At 39.8% G+C, this 16,595-nt stretch overlaps 1 protein-coding gene across 25 annotated transcripts in view; it reads right to left on the reverse strand.

Annotated features, from left to right (window-relative positions):
- R3HDM2 (R3H domain containing 2) overlaps window positions 1-16,595 on the reverse strand; it is a 161,448-nt gene that overhangs the window by 39,276 nt on the left and 105,577 nt on the right. For 13 of the 25 annotated variants that reach the window (XM_047065837.1, XM_047065836.1, XM_047065826.1 and 10 more), the window contains 2 exons: window positions 3,939-4,138; window positions 1,389-1,412 (listed from right to left, as the gene is read on the reverse strand). In XM_047065837.1, the coding sequence (XP_046921793.1) occupies window positions 1,389-1,412; window positions 3,939-4,103 (189 nt within the window). In that variant the 5' untranslated portion in view covers window positions 4,104-4,138. Of the gene's footprint in view, window positions 1-1,388; window positions 1,413-3,938; window positions 4,139-14,135; window positions 14,206-16,595 lie in introns of all 25 variants that reach the window. The other 12 variants (XM_047065830.1, XM_047065843.1, XM_047065846.1 and 9 more) reach the window with 2 other exon arrangements.

A 16,595-nucleotide genomic window follows, 5' to 3' on the forward strand; every position in this document is an offset into this window, starting at 1 on the left:
AACATCTTTATAGGAAAACACATTCAGAGTTCCAACTTGAGATACTCAAAGGACCTGTCCCTATGGCTGCTGATATGGAATGAAGACACTTCTTGCCAAATGTCTCCCTCACTGAGGATGAGAATCCTCCCAGTTCTAAGCACCTGGTTGTGGCTCTTATAGCCTGTCTGGGACAGGATAAAACTAAGGGAGCATGGAAGATATGGACAAGACTTCCAGAGCAAAGGGAGGGTAAAAAGAGTGGGTAAGGAGCAGAATAGAAGCTGAAGAAGATGAAGAATGAGGGCCTGTGGTAGGATGAGGGAAGAAACAACGAATTAATTGATGGGGTCTCTGAACAGCTGCAAAGTCAAAATGGGGGCTTTTGGGAAGAGATGAGGTAGGGTTATGTATGGGATGAAGTACCTAGGGCTTCTCAGATGTTCAGAATGGAACTCACTGCCATTGAAGTATGGAGAGAACTGAGGTTAGGTGGCGAAGGGAAAACAAGACAAAGGCAGAGTACCAGTAGGGTTCTGGGTAGGTGAGGATTTCTTTCCTTTTTCCTCTTCACTAGTTACCAAACAACACTGCCACAATGCAAAATGGAAAATCAGGAAGGCAGATGGAAAAAGTAAGAAATGATGGTGAGTCTGGTCAATGTAAGAGATGTCACAGTAAGGGAAGAGCCATAGTCCAGGAATGTGTCAACTGTTTTTTCAAAAAGGTAGTAACATACACAGAGCACAAACATTCAAGAGGTATAATGGGGGTATATATAATAAGTCTCCTTTCATATCTGTCCCCCAGCCACCTGGTTCTCTCCTAATGACTCAAGTAGTACTGATTTTCTTGTCATCTTTCCATATATCTTTTATGAATATGTAGAAGCTTATTGTACATGTGCACACACAGGCTTTCTTTCTTTTTTTTTAAACCAAATAGATGTATATTGTACACACTGCTCTGAACCTTGCCTTTAAACTTTTTTTTCACAGATGTTATTCTATGGAAGATCTACTGCTTTGCTTAATGTCTAATATGGTATTTCACTCTGTGGCTATCCCATAACTTATTTTACCAGTCCCTTAAATCATGCCATTTAGGATATTTCTCATCTTTCGTTTGTATAAACAATGCTTCAATGACCACATCATTAAGCACATCTACAAATACAGTATATCTGTAGTCCAATTAAAAAATTTTTTTTAATTAAAAATTTATTATAAAGTATTGCCAAATTGCCCTTCAAAGAGATTATTCCAATTTATAGCCTTACAAGCAATGTATGAATCTGCTTACTTCCAGAATGGATAGTTTTCATTTCATTGTCAAACACGTACTTAAAGTCTAATATGTACCAGGCACCACGCTAACTACTAGAGGATACAGAGATAAAAAACACAAACCTTGTCCAAAAGGGACTCATAATCCTGTTGGAGAAGACAGACAAATAGACAATTACAATACAGTACAAATGCATTCCAGAAATAGTTATGCAGTGCCATAGGAGCACATGGTGCAAGTGTCTAACCCAGACCTAGTAATTCACAAACACATACATTCACAGATATTGAGTGCCTGCCAAGAACTGTGTGGGCCTTAGAGATACAATGGTGAGCCCAAACTGACCTAATCCTGGGCTTCACTGAGCTTATAGTTCTGTGAAGGAGACAGAGATAGGCATTACTCAAAGAATTATATACAGTGTAGACCTGCAATGGGTGATTAAGGTTGTCAGGGAAGGCTTCCTGGAGAAAGACACATCTCAACAGAGTTTTGACGGATAAACAGGTATTAGACAGATGCTGGCGTGGGAGGTTCAGGCGTTGGAGGAGGCCAAGAAAAGAATACCACATAAGGCATTCTACGCAAAGAAAGCATGCTTTCTCCAAACTTTTCAGCTCTTACTTATAACAGGGACCAATGAATCAGATAACGCCGATGCACAGAATGCCAGAGGCGGATGGCCAGGCAAGGGACTAGGTCACAATATGCCATGCTGACAAATCTGGGTCTTGGCCTAGGACAATGAGACACACAGAACGTTTGAAAAAAATGAACATAATCAGATCTCTATTTCATGGCCATCTGTATAAAGCAGTATGGTAGATGAATCCAAAAGGATCACAAATTTGAAGGCAGAAAGCCCAGCTAGAAGGTCACACTCAGCTGGTTGGCTGAAGACAGGTGTTACGTCAGGGTTAATTTGCCCATTCAAAATTCAGTCTCAGAACCTGCCTTTTATAGCACTTTGCATATGAAAGACGTTCTGAGTTCCAATTGCTGATTCTAATAATACATCTCACACAGTGCAAGTAATGAAAGTCCTCTTTCTGCAAACTTTCTAACTCCAACTTCATAAGAAGCACTCCCTTGACAGCATCAGTAAGACTCCTGGGGAGACTTCCAGGGTATGAGTCGGGGGGAGGGGCAGGGAAAGGCAGGAGAAACAGCAGAATTTTTAGTGCTCTTGAAAGGGCACATGATCTGTTGGGAAATGGCGGAGGGGAGAGGGCTTCTGAAGGGTGGGACAAACTAGAGACTTCTAGAAGGATCAGGAGCTCCAGTAGATGGCAGCAGCAGCTCCACCTGCTCCAGCAGCAGCAACAAGTCAGAGGGGAGGCGAGTTCCCTTCCAACCTCCGACACGATCTATTTGTATATCCAGGTGAAAACATTCTTGAACTGAGTGTCTATAAGGTGTGTAACACCTGTACACATCCCTTCTTTTCTGCCTATCTTCAAGGAGTACACACAACAGGAGTTCAGAACACCTCTTCAAGTGGTCTCCTTAGAATAACTTGGATCCAGAAGTTCATTTAATTACTACCTTCCATGTAATATGACAGCACATAATTAAACATTCATCACTTATCTGTCTTGAGGATTTAAAATTCATTATTGGTATCAGTGGAGGCTGAAAGTATAGCTGGAACGGTGGCAGACTGTCTCTACAAACTCTGGGAGGATGGGCGGGGAATGACAACTCAGATGCAAAAGATAATGGAAAGAAAAGCAGCCAGGACAGAGATCTGGCAAGCTGTTAAGTGGAAAGACAGTAGAAGAACAGGCAGCAGGAGAACAAAATATTTCAGAGAGCTGTCTGATTTTAATTCATCCCTTTATGTTGTTGCTGTTTTAATCTCTTAAGAAGAAAAAGCCTAGATGAATTGGGTTGTCAAAAGAAATTATGTTTCAAGTTTCTAGTGGTTGCCACTGCTTTTTAAACTAACTTCTTACTGTCTATCTCCTAAGCATACAATAAAGACCAGTCTAACCCCTGGGCACGAAGGAAAGGATTTATATAATCTGGATCTGGGTAACACAGGAAACTAGCAGTGACCACAGAAAAGAGAGGACTAGAACAGGTAAACTAGAGGCTCAGAGTCTTAGCTGTCTGGGTATCAAACAGGAGCCCTGGAGGGAGCTCGGCTGGCCATCTACTGCCATCATATCTGCACTGCACTACGAATCTGGAGGGAAAACAACATGGCAACCAAAGAGTGAAATTCTTCTCACTCACTTAGCAAGTGGCAAGTTCAGAGATTATTTCTGACCCAGAAAATGCTGACTGCTTTAACACAACCAGGATATGAATTTAACACTGTGTGTAAAGCCAGGCAGCTGTAATTTTAAGAATTTATTGTATGAGCCATATTATGACTTGTTAAATAATGTGTTTGTATACAGTTTATTTTTTGATAGTTCAAAAATATCAAAAGGTAGCAAGAACCAGTGTAACTCAGGTCCAAATGGATTAGGAAATTACTCTGTCTTCTTTAGACTTCACTGTGGACATTTTATGATAAAAAAGGAAGGAGACAGTTCTTGAAAGCTGGAAAATAGGTTTTTAGGAAGAATCAAGTGACTGGCTTCTTACAGACTGCCAATACCACTTATGCTGACCATTCTATTCTGGTATAATGAGTGTGCATATGATGTACTTCTAATTCTTACCTGTGTCTCCTGACGCAAACTAGTATCTTCACTCTCTTTCTCAGTTTCTTCCTTACTTGGAGTCTTAGATACAAACTTGTTTTTGTTTACAGATTCTTCCACCAGTTTTTTTTCTGATTCTTTCATTATTTCCAGGGTCTCTTGAGTAGTGTTACTGTTAGACATCTTCTTCGATATAATACAGTAGCCCCTATGGACTCCTAAAGAAACATCAGACGCATTAAACAGGAAGTGTTTATCCATACACACAAGACTTGTATTTCACACTAGTCTGCAGCAGTCACCCTGTAACCCAGAAAAGGGTCTCTGAATAACTGCTGCCCCTGGATTAATTTCTTCTTTTAAAAAAAGCTTTATTGGGGCGCCTGGGTGGCGCAGTCGGTTGGGCGTCCGACTTCAGCCAGGTCACGATCTCGCGGTCCGTGAGTTCGAGCCCCGCGTCAGGCTCTGGGCTGATGGCTCAGAGCCTGGAGCCTGTTTCCGATTCTGTGTCTCCCTCTCTCTCTGCCCCTCCCCCGTTCATGCTCTGTCTCTCTCTGTCCCAAAAATAAATAAACGTTGAAAAAAAAAATTTTTTTTTAAAAAAAGCTTTATTGAGGTAGGGGTGCCTGGCTGGCTGTTGGTGGAATGTGCAACTCTTGATCTTGGGGTTGTGAGTTCGAACCCCACACTGGGTGTAGAGATTACTTAAAAATAAAGTCTTAAAAAAGTAATAAAAGCTTTATTGAGGTAAAGCTGGCATATGATAAACTGCATATATTTAAAACATACAATTTAATTATGAAACATGCACACACCTGGGAAATCATCATTACAACCAATGTAGTGAGCACATTCATCACCCCAAAAGTCTCTGGCTCTTTTGTAAGCCCTTCCTCCCCTCTCCATCATCCACAGCCTACCACTGATCTGCTGTTACTACAGATTAGCCTTCATTTGTTAGAATTTTACATCACACATTACCTGGATTCTTTTACCCAGCATAATAACCTTGAGATTCACCAGGAGTCAATTCTGAAGCAATGTAGTATGAGCCCTCTTAGCATTTTATTTGCCCCCCTTGTTTCCTACAGAAATCTGCTCACATTTTCAGTGAGCACATGATAGAGTTGACTCACTAGACTCTCTCCAAAAAGAAGAAAAACACCATAAAGCTCTATTCACCACCAGAGAGGACTACTCTCCTTTCCCAAGGGAGAACTTCCACAGTTACCACAAACCACAACAATGTTACCAACTTCAAGTGTCTCCCCCACCAAAAAGCAGCAAAATCAGGAGATGGTTTATAAATTCTTTCCTTTAGCTTAAGCAAACTGAAGGAGTAGCGAGCTTTGTGGTCAGCTGTCCTTTATAAAAACTGGGTCTCTCCCTGAAGGAAGAGAAAATCTTTGCTTTGTTATTCACTATTTGTTCAGTCATTCTACAGTCTCCCAATGATACAGAGCATCCATACTGCAGGGGCGGCCAGCTCTTCATTACTATTGACACCTGGGAAGTCCTGTAATGAAGTCAATCAACACAGTAATCCACGCACACACTCAAACACAAGTTTGCTGAGGTTGCTCCTTACATAGATTACAGACTACTTCAATTCTGAATGCTTCTTTCCTTTCTTTAAAAAGAGAAGACTAGGGGGGGCACCTGGGTGGCTCAGTCGGTTAAGTGTCCGACTTCAGACTGGGTCATGATCTCACGGTTTGTGAGCTGGAGCCCCACATCGGGCTCTGCGCTGACAGTGTGGAGCCTACTTGGGATTCTCACTCTCTCCTCTTTCTCTGACCTTCTTCCACTTGTACTTTCCCTCTCTCAAAATAAATAAACTTAAAAAAAAAAAAAAAGATAAGACTAGAAACTCTCCCAGACTTCGTATCTATTCCATGTGGCCTTAGAAACAGAGCCAAACAAATAGCAATGATTCAAGAAAACTGTCACACCAGGCATTTTTTCCTCCTTCAAATCAATTTAAATGATAAGACCCTGAAGGCTCTTAAGGAGCACAGGTAATCTCATCCTGGCATAAGTTAAACAGTCTGCAAGATTATTGCTTTGTTCACCTTGTGGTGACTCTTGGGCAGCTGCCTAGAGACTTGGTTGGCACAGGGCTAAATGAAGGCCCTTTAAAAGGCCAGAGAGTCATTCATACAATCACAGTCATACAGTTGAATTTAAGATGACAAATACTGGAAGAAACAAACTACACAATAAAATGGCCAATATTCTATTTTTTAACTAACTGGATCTATTACCTCGAGGATTCTATAAAAAGACTTCTACGAACCCACGAAGCTTTATGGATCATTGGCTGTACATGGAGACTGCATATACACATATTTGTTTTTTCTCCCATGGGTAAATCAGGCATCCATTGTCTCCAGTTTGAAGTGTAATAAAACCCAGCACATGCCTTTTCCATATCTCTTAGGTGGGAAACATCAATAGAGATCAGAATTGGAAGAGATCTTAAATATGACTTCATGCAATTTCCCCCCACCTCCCGATATCAGACCTCCTTTCTGTACCCTCCTGAGAAGAGCCTACAAGCCTCTCTGAGAAAACTCCTGGCACAGTATCATCTCACTACTTCTTAAGCAGTCTTAACTCTTATACTCTATAGTTTTTCCCTATAATAAGCTATAAATGGTTTCAATCTTGATGCTAAATCTGCTGCGGAGTCCCACAAAATTAAGTTTGCTTCTTGTATCATGTAATTGACCTTGAATATTTTTCTTTTTCAGGCTTAAATAGCCTCAAACAGAGTTCTCTGTCAGAAAGAGAATGTGACAGTTGGGGAGTGGGGAAATTGGATGAAGCTGGTCAAAAGGTAGCAGCTTCCATTTAGAAGACAAAACGTACTGGGGATGCAAAGTACAACATGATGACCATAGTTAATGCTGCTGTAAAGTATATTTGAAAGTTGTTAAGACAGTAGATCCTAAAAGTTCTCATCACAAGGAAAAAAAATTTTTTGTAGCTACATAAGGAGAGGAATGTTAGGTAAACACTATGGTAATCATTTCATGGTATATATGTACGTCATTATGTTGTACACCTTAAACTTACACAAAACTATATGCTCTTTGTATCTCAATTTAAAAAGGGGGACAGTGAAACAGAAAAATATAAAGTGACTGGGTGTTTCTTTTTCTAGGTCTCAATTACCAAATAGATGTATTTCTTCAAATCAGAATGACAACTTTGCAGCTCCTCTTCACACAAAAGTTGGAAAAGGCTCAACTATCTGGATACCTAGACCAACTTCAGTGTCCAAACACTGTTTTCAGCCAAAGCACTATGGGAAAAATCAACCAAACAAAAAAAAGGTCTTTCATAATAGTCACCCGTGGAATATGGTCATATATTCCAACTGCAGGGTTTTAAAAATTATTTATTTATTTATTTTTTAAGCAGGCTCTATGCCCAATGTGGGGCTTGAACTCAACCCGAGATCAAGAGTTGCATGCTCTACTGACTGAGCCAGCCAGGTGCTCCCCAACTGCAGTTTTAAGGAGCTACATGGTTTTCTTCATTCATTGGGAAACAGAAAAACTTGAGCTTTAGATTCTTAAAAACACCCATAAGACAGTGATTAACGATCCATCCATTTTTAAGAATTTTGATAGGCATTTCCACTGAGACTACCAGCATTTAATGAGCTATAAAAGATAAAGTAATTCTTACTCCAGGGAAAATGCAAATAGCAGAGGAAGAGGTATCCTAGCACACCACTCAAATCTCCCCTTTCTTCCACACTTAACAGTCTAGCCCAGATTTTCTTTTGGTGTTTGCCTTCCTCTGAGGACACATGATCAAGGAAGGTGACCCTATCCCTGAGCCCGAGAAGGTGGGCTAGATCAATTGTGGCAATTGTTTCCTTTTTGTGACTGGTTTGAGAAGGGACAAGTGACTCAATCATCACCAGTGAAATATGAGAGGACTTTGCCAGGTGAGTGGCTTCAAAGAAAGGTCATTTAAAAAAGAAAGAAAGGAAGAAAGAAAGAAAGAAAGAAAGAAAGAAAGAAAGAAAGGAAGGAAGGAAAGGCCATTCACTCTATTTAAAAGAAGAAAAAAAGCCACTAGAAAAGAATGGTTATCTTCTACTGAAGATAGTCTTGTGTGCAGATGATGCAGGACTGCAACATTCTATAAACTCAGAGGATGATAGAGCAGATAGAAAAAGCCTGGATCCTTGATGCTGAGATAGACAGAATTAGTCAACCTGGATGGTACCTCCCAACATGTGAGGTCATAAGTCTTATTATCATTTAAGCTCTTTTGAGTTAAGTTTACTGTTCCTTCTAGTCAAAAGCATCCTGACATAGTCAGAAATGGTATGTGAAGAGAGACTATCTGAACCAGACAGAAGAGCCCAGCTTTAGAAGTAGAAATAATTGACAGAAAGATGATAATAATCAGCTAAAATTTTTGGAGTGCTTACACTGTGTCACTATCCTAAAGTGTTTTATGTATCCTGTTTAATCTTACAACAATCTTATGAGATACATATTTTATTATCACTATTTTATAGATAAGTAAACTGAGGTACAGAGAAGTTAAGTAATGTAAGGTTATTGAACAGGCAAATGGTAGAACAGGGCTCAAAGCCAGGAAATTTGGCTTTAGCACTTGCTTTCTTAACCTTTATCCAATACTTCCACTAAGGGGACAGATGTCCAAAACTAGGCAGAATGGAAAGTCCACCAGAGATACAAAGGAATCATGGAATCTCATAACTGGAAGGGGACTCAGAGGCATTCTCATTTACCTCCATCCTTCTACATCCATAGTCCTTCTCAGTCAGGTTCCTGAATCATCAAGTCTGAAAAATGGTCGTCCTAACTGTTTGTATACATTTAGTGAAGGGAAAGTCTTCTCCAGAAACAAACCTTTTTTTGGGGGAAATTATAAAGAGGCAAAACTCATCTTCCTATTCTTTCTGCCACTGGCCCCTACTGTTCTCTGTGTAAGTCATAAAGAACAAGCTTAATCCTGCTACCATGTGAGTCCCATACAGGAGACAACTTTATCTTCTTTTTCTAAATATTCCCAGCCTCTCACTCTCTCTCTCTTTTTTTTAGGCATTATTATTTTTTAAATTTAAATCCATGTTAGTTAATGTATAGTGTCGTACTGGTTTCAGCAGTAGAACCCAGTGACTTATCATTTACATATAACATCCAGTGCTCATCCCATCAAGTGTCCTCTTTAATGCCCATGACTCATTTAGCCCTTTAGTCCTTCCTTCCACCCAACAGCCCTCCAGCAACCCTCAGTTTGTTCTTTGTATTTAAGAGTCTCTTATGGTTTGCCTCCCTCTCTTTTTATTTTTCCTTCCCTTCCGCTAAGTTCACCTGCTTATGTTTTATTTCTTAAATTCCACATATGAGTGAAATCATGTATTTGTCTTTCTCTAACTTATTTCACTTAGCCTAATATACTCTGGTTCCATTCCCGTTGTTCCAAAAGGCAAGATTTCATTCTTTTTGATTGCAAGTAATATTCTGTTGTGTATATATACCACAACTTCTCTGTCCATTCATCAGTCAATGGCCATGTGGGCTCTTTCCATACTTTGGCTACTGTCGACAGTACTGCTATAAACCTTGGGATGGATGTGCCTCTTCGAATCAGCATTTTTGTATCCTTTGGATAAATACTTAGTAGTGCAACCGCTGGGTCGTAGGATAGTTTATTTTTAACTTTTGGAGGAACCTCCATGCTGTTTTCCAGAGTGGCTGCACCAGTTTGCATTCTCAACAGTGCAAAAAGTTTCCCCTTTCTCTGCATCCTTGCCACCATTCTGACAGGTGTGAGGTAGTATCTCATTGTGGTTTTGATTTTTATTTCCCTGATGATGAGTAATGTTGAGCACCTTTTCATGTATCTGTAGCCATCTGGATGTCTTCTTGGGAGGGCTAGGAAGACACTTCTTGGAAAAGTGTCTATTAAAATATAGAGGGGACACTCAGAGACAGAAGGGCTTTTTCTCCCTTTTAATCCATGGCCTAGTAGAAAGAATGTTAAGCAAGAAGATAATAGCTAGAGGCTAAACATTCTGACTTACCCTGTGGCAAAATTCCTGTAAACTTTCCTGTCCTTTACCAATTTGTATATCAAGAGTAAATTACTCCCAACTGATACTCCTATTTTTTAAATTGTTTAAAACCTGGGGGCTCAGGAGAATAGATAAATTGTTGTATGTTCATGGAATACTGTTAAGTCAGGTCTTCAAATCACATGGTCTTAAGTTTCCTCACCATTTTGTGTCTAGATAAAAGAAACTATCCTCAAGTTAACAAAGGCTAGTTATAAGAGATAGTGTTATTACTCGTTGAAAAATACACTTATTACTCATTGAAAAATACACTGAGTTCAAAATTGTATTGCTCGAGCTGTGGCTCTCTTTTGTTCTCCAAAATAACCTTTAACTATGGCCATTTCTAGTCCTGCAATCCTATGTAGAAGTCTCTCCTTTCTCTTGGGGCAACAAATTCTCCAACGCAAAAAGCAAAAGTTGCAGCTGAGGGACAAGAAAAAGACAATTTATTAACTAAAAAAAAAAAAAAAAAGTCTTAAGGAGCAAGAATAAAGCTAGTAAGAGAAGGGTTAAAAGCAGAGAAGTAATTTCCACTCTTCATGGGTTACTCAGAGAGAGAGAATGAAGGGCTTGGGACGGTCAGAAAAAGAAAGGAACTATTTCATATGTAACTTGACTAGAACAAAGCAAAGACATTAATGTCCCAGGAGAGCCAAGATATGTGCTTTCCTACAACCTATTTGTGCACATTGTACATTTCATCCAGGCAAACAGCACAACTTTAAGACAGAATGTCTCCTGAGGACACTCAGTGGCTCAAAGCTGTGGAGAGGGGACTGTCAGAAGTGGGGGGCAAAGAGAGAGTGAGGAAATAGGATCATACAGGGGAGGATGATTAGGAGCCAAAATCTGACAATTTTTTCAGGGAGAATACTGCATATTCCCCATAAATTTTTTGACTGCCAAGGTAAGTACCTTCCAGAGCACAGTGAAATTGTATATCCTTCCATCAACTCATAAACAACTTTCTAGGCATGAGGCCAAAAAGAATTTATCATATAGGGGACACTCAGAGACAGAAGGGCATTTTCTCCCTTTTAATCCATGGTCAAGTAGAAAGAATGTAAGCAAGAAGGTAAGAGGTAGAGGCTAAAAATTCTGACTTACCCTGTGGCAAAATTCCTGTAAACTTTCCTGTCCTTTACCAATTTGTGTATCAACAGTAAATTATTCCCAATTGATATGCATATTTTTTAAATTGTTTAAAATCTAGGGGCTCAGGAGACTAGATAAACAAATTGTATGTTCATTGAATACTGTGCCACAATAAAAAAGAATGAACTTTTGGTGCTTGCCTTCCTCTGAGGACACATGATTAGGGAAAGTGACCATAGCTACCCCTGAGCCCTAGGAGATGGACCTTAATTAGGTACACCAACTATGGTAACTGTTCCCTTTTTGTGACTGGTTTGGGAAGAAAGAAGTGACTCAATCATTACCAGTGAGACTAGGGAACTTTGCTGGGCATATTACTGAAATACACAAAAACATGGATGGATCTCAAAATTATTATGGTAAGTAAAATAAAGCAGAACTCAGTTCAAAAAAATACGTAGGTCCATTTATAAGAAGTTCAAGGACAGGCAAAACTAAACTATAGTGATTTAAATCAGAAAGTGCTTGCTTAAGCACTATCAACAATAGTCAAAGTATGGAAAGAGCCCAAATGTCCATCGATGAATGAATGGATAAAGAAAATGTGGTATATGTATATACAATGGAGTATTACTTGGCAATCAAAAAGAATGAAATCTTGCCATTTGCAACTAAGTGGATGGAACTGGAGGGTATTATGCTAAGTGAAATTAGTCAGAAAAAGACAAAAATCATATGAATTCACTCATATGAAGACTTTAAGAGACAAAACAGGTGAACATAAGGGAAGGGAAACAAAAATAATATAAAAACAGGGAGGGGGACAAAACAAAAGAGACTCATAAAAATGGAGAACAGGGGCGCCTGGGTGGCGCAGTCGGTTAAGCGTCCGACTTCAGCCAGGTCACGATCTCGCGGTCTGGGAGTTCGAGCCCCGCGTCAGGCTCTGGGCTGATGGCTCGGAGCCTGGAGCCTGTTTCCGATTCTGTGTCTCCCTCTCTCTCTGCTCCTCCCCCGTTCATGCTCTGTCTCTCTCTGTCCCAAAAATAAATAAACGTTGAAAAAAAAAAAATGGAGAACAAACTGAGGGTTGCTGGAGGGGTTGTGGGAGGGGGGATGGGCTAAATGGGTAAGGGGCACTAAGGAATCTGCCCCTGAAATCATTGCTTCACTATATACTAATTTGGATGTAAGTTTAAAAAAAAAAAAAAGTTAAATTATAAAAAAAAAAGAAAGAAAGTGCTTGCTTAGGATTTGGGGGTAAAATACTGGGATAAGGGATCCTTCAAAAATGATAAAAATATGCTATCGTGTTTGGGGTTATGGTACATGGGTGTATGCAACTGTCAGGCCTTATTAACTGAATGCTAAAGATTTGTGCATTTTATTATATGTTACTTAAACACATACACACACGCTCTTAGGAGTCAAGACAATGGGGACAAAACATCTATGCAGTTAAAATGGCAGGGTGAAAACAAAACCAAACAAGTCTATGTGCTCATGCATGGCAAGCCTATTCTTAATTTTTGACTGGAGTTGGGAGAAAAGGAAAACAACACTAATGTATACTGAGCACAATTATGAATCTGGTGCTTTATGCACCTCAACTCATATTCACCAAAGTAGGTAAGCAACTCCACAAGGTCACACCACTACTAAGTGACAGACAGACCAGACCAGAACTCTGGTACCGTCTGATTCCAAGGTCTACATTCTTTCTATGACTTTGATTTATTGTTTCTATACATTATTTTATTTAATCCAAACAAAACTCCTTAGCAGGACATTTTTTAGATGAAGAAACTAAAGCTGAGAGGAATTAAATAACTTTCCCAAGTTAACACAAGAGGGCCAAGGGCAGGATTCCAACCTAGCTATGTCTGATACTAAAGTTGTAGGTGTCCCAAGGTAGACATTCAAGAGTGTTGGGGTATGAAGCGTGGGATGAGAAGGGTGCCTAGGTCTGAGGCCTCTCTTCACAGAGTGTCAGTGGGGACAAATTTTGGGGTTCAAAAATTAGGTTTCTAAGTTCTCCTGTCTTTCCCCTCCATCTGGGTCACTCCTCATGACTTCATACTTTTTAGTTTATAGAAAGTATTTTATTTGACCTTCTCAAGGTATAAAATATTATTTCCATTTTTGAATGAAATACTACCTAATACTACATGAATTGCTCAGGGCCATACTATGTACCTAAGGAGACAGAGTTCAAACCCAGCTCTTCTTGATGGCAAAATCCTATGTTCTTTCTACTACAGTGCTCAGAGCACAAAAACCAACAACAGTATGATAACTGCATGCCTAAAGAGGTAAATGGCTCAACAGCCCTGGAGGACATGAAAGAAGGCCCTAAGGTCCAACACTCCCTTCTCTTCAAAGAGAGAAAGCAGAATATGGGGGAAAAGGCAGTAAAGTACTTAATGGAACATGTAAGTCTACAGCTATGTGACAGGCACCAAGTCCTTTAAGGACTTCAAAAGTCAACTGTCACAGGCTTCACTAGTACTAGGCAAACAAAAATAACAACAATAATAACAATTGTGCCAATTTTCTAAATCAGGGAAGTGTTAAGAAAATCACTCTGCTCTATAAATGCAAAAGGATTCACTGGTGTGTAAGGAAGGCCACAGGCATTGGCTGATGTCCAGAGCAATTCCTTAGGCAAAGTAAAGAGAGAAACAAGATTAAAATGTTCTGGACATGTACCCTCTTCCTTTGTTCAATATGTTATGGCTGTACTTGCCCTGAAATAAGAACTGCAGGTGCTTTTGATCAATGGACTGGAATGCTGGGCTTCATTATAATTTCTACCAGCTCCTCTACCTTCTTTACCAAAAATGCCCATTTTACTTCTGTGGGCAAAACAGAACAAATCAAATTTCCTCCTCTTTCAAGCAAAGAACAGCAGTGGGGGCCTTTCCTTCTGCTGCTTCCATTTTCTTTAGCTTTATCATAGTAATGCTGCTATGTAGAAAATATCACAGAATCTCAGGGATGGAAAGGACCTTGAAAGTTCACACTGTCTTTTCCCGTGCCCTGGCAAAATTGCTCCCAAGTCAATCCAGAGAAGACATTCTGGAAAAGAAAAAAAATAAAAATCAAAATCACGATTTACCTACTGTCCATGGCATTTCAGGATGCCTTCTATTACTAACTTAACCGCCATGCAGGTAAATCTATCTTGCCCTACTGTGATGACCTTAGAGGTCAATGCCACCGCTTGTTAGGTAGGGAGGACACCTAAGCCAACAATTTAGTATTAAAAGAATTATTTCAAAATATAAAATTGAATGTGAGATTGGCCAGGGAAATGAAAAAAGAACAATCTAATTTCATATAAAGGAGCCAGGAACCTTTAAGAATCATTATTCCTTAAGCCTCTGCTGCAAAGGAGAGTCTGCTATTTACTTGGCAATATCCAATCACTTCTTCCTTAAAAGAAGTGGTTTTTAGTTGGACACATGGCTGCCTGGAAAAAAGCAACACATATCCCAACCTCCACTGTAGCTAAATAGGAGCACATGACTAAGTTCTAGTCCATGAGACATAAGAAGCAGTGCTATGGATTAAACTATGTGCCTCTCTAAATTCCTATGTTGAAGCCCTAACCCCCAGTATCTCAGAATGTGACTGTATTTGGAGATGGGGCCTTTAAGGAGGTGATTAAGTTAAAATGAGGCTGTTAGAGTGGACCCTAATCTAATCTGACTGGTATTCTTGTAAGAAAAGGAAATTTAGATACACAAAGAGACATCAGAGATGTATGGGTAGAGGAAAAACCATGTGACATAGCCTTCTGGAGAAACCAAATCTGCCAACACCTTGATCTTGGACTTCTAGCCACCGGAACTATGAGAAAATGAATTCTGTTGTTAAACCATTCAGTCTGTGGTATTTTGTTATGGTAGCCCTAGGAAATTAATACAAGTAGTAAATACAACTTCCATGAAGTATCCTTAAAGGAAGTGGGTAGCCCTTCTTTACTTTTCCCTAATTCCTGCTTGCTTAAATGTAGAAGTAAAGGCTGGTGCATTAGTAGCCATCTGGTACTGTGAGATGATACTAGGATTGAAAACCACAGGTTGTGAGGCAACAGACAGAAGAAACCAGGGTCCTTGACTACAGCAGTCAGACTAGATGGACTCCCCTAGATTTCCTGAATGTGAGAAAAATACACTTCACTCTTATTTAAGATACTATTTAGGCACACACATGCACACACACATATACTAAGTAATTCTGATTTAAAAAAAAATTCCTTAATTCCTAGAAGCAAGGAATCCTGCAGCAACACTAGAGCTTATATGTACTTGAAAGGAAAGAGGTAAAATAAGGGAAAGTTGGCATTTTTTTAAGATTTTATTTTTTAAACTATTTTAATGTTTATTTATTTATTTTTGAGAGAGAAAGAGAGAGAGCAAGCTCATACGAGTAAGACAGGGGCAGAGAAACAGAATCCCAAGCAGGCTCTGTGCTGTCAGTGCAGAGCCTGACATGGTGCTCGAACTTATGAACTTTGAGATCACGACCTGAGCCGAAATCAAGAGTTGGATGTTTAACCAACTGAGCCACCCAGATGCCCCTAAAAGATTTTATTTTTAAATAATCTCTACACCCAACATGGGGCTCGAACTCACAACCCCAAGATCAAGAGTTGCATGTTCCACTGACTGTGCCAGTAGGCAATCCAAAAGTTGGCATTTTACGGAGGATATAAGAGCATCACTCTTGGGTTCTAATGCTACCTCTGCTGCAAGGAAAAGGCTAAACATAATAATAGGGTGAATTAGGGGCAGTGCCCAACAAAATAACATCCAATCTCCAGAATGTAGGAGGCAGCAAGCACATTGTAGTGGATAAATTTATGGACTTTGTAGCTTGACGTGAATTTGGCTACGAGACTACTGTTTCCAAAACTTAGTAATCATGTAACTGAGCCTCAGCCTCCTCATTTGTAAGATTAGGCATAATGCACATCTCACAGAGCCATTGCAAAAACATGTGAGATAACGAATGCAATGGACCCACACACAGTAGGTATTCAATAAATTTTAGTTCCTCTTCATCACATTCCACATTAAGAAGGAAGAGGAAGATAACTGAATGACCCTTTTTCCTTGGCATCTTGTATACACCCTTTTCCCAATCAGTACAGGAGCTACTGATATTGAAGAGGTGAGACTCTTATCTATTTTAATGATAAGCGGAGAGTAAAGACTGCAAGAAAGAGAAAAGGAAATTTTATTTACCCCTTAGTGTTGGCTTCCTATTTTTCTTGGTACTTTGGTATTTTAAGAACTGTTTTTTGCAGGGTGTCTGTGTGGCTCAGTCATTAGTTAATCATCCAACTTCAGCTCAGGTCATGATCTCATGGTTCATGAGCTGGAGCTCCACGTAGGGCTGGAGTCTGCTTTGGATTCTGTGTGTGTGTGTCTCTCTCTCTGCCCCTTCCCTGTTCGCACTCT

The sequence above is a fragment of the Lynx rufus genome, unplaced genomic scaffold (genome assembly GCF_022079265.1).
Source record: "Lynx rufus isolate CCGP_SWC_20201006 ecotype Redwood Valley unplaced genomic scaffold, mLynRuf1.p SCAF_7, whole genome shotgun sequence".
Classification (NCBI taxonomy): Eukaryota; Metazoa; Chordata; class Mammalia; order Carnivora; family Felidae; genus Lynx; species Lynx rufus.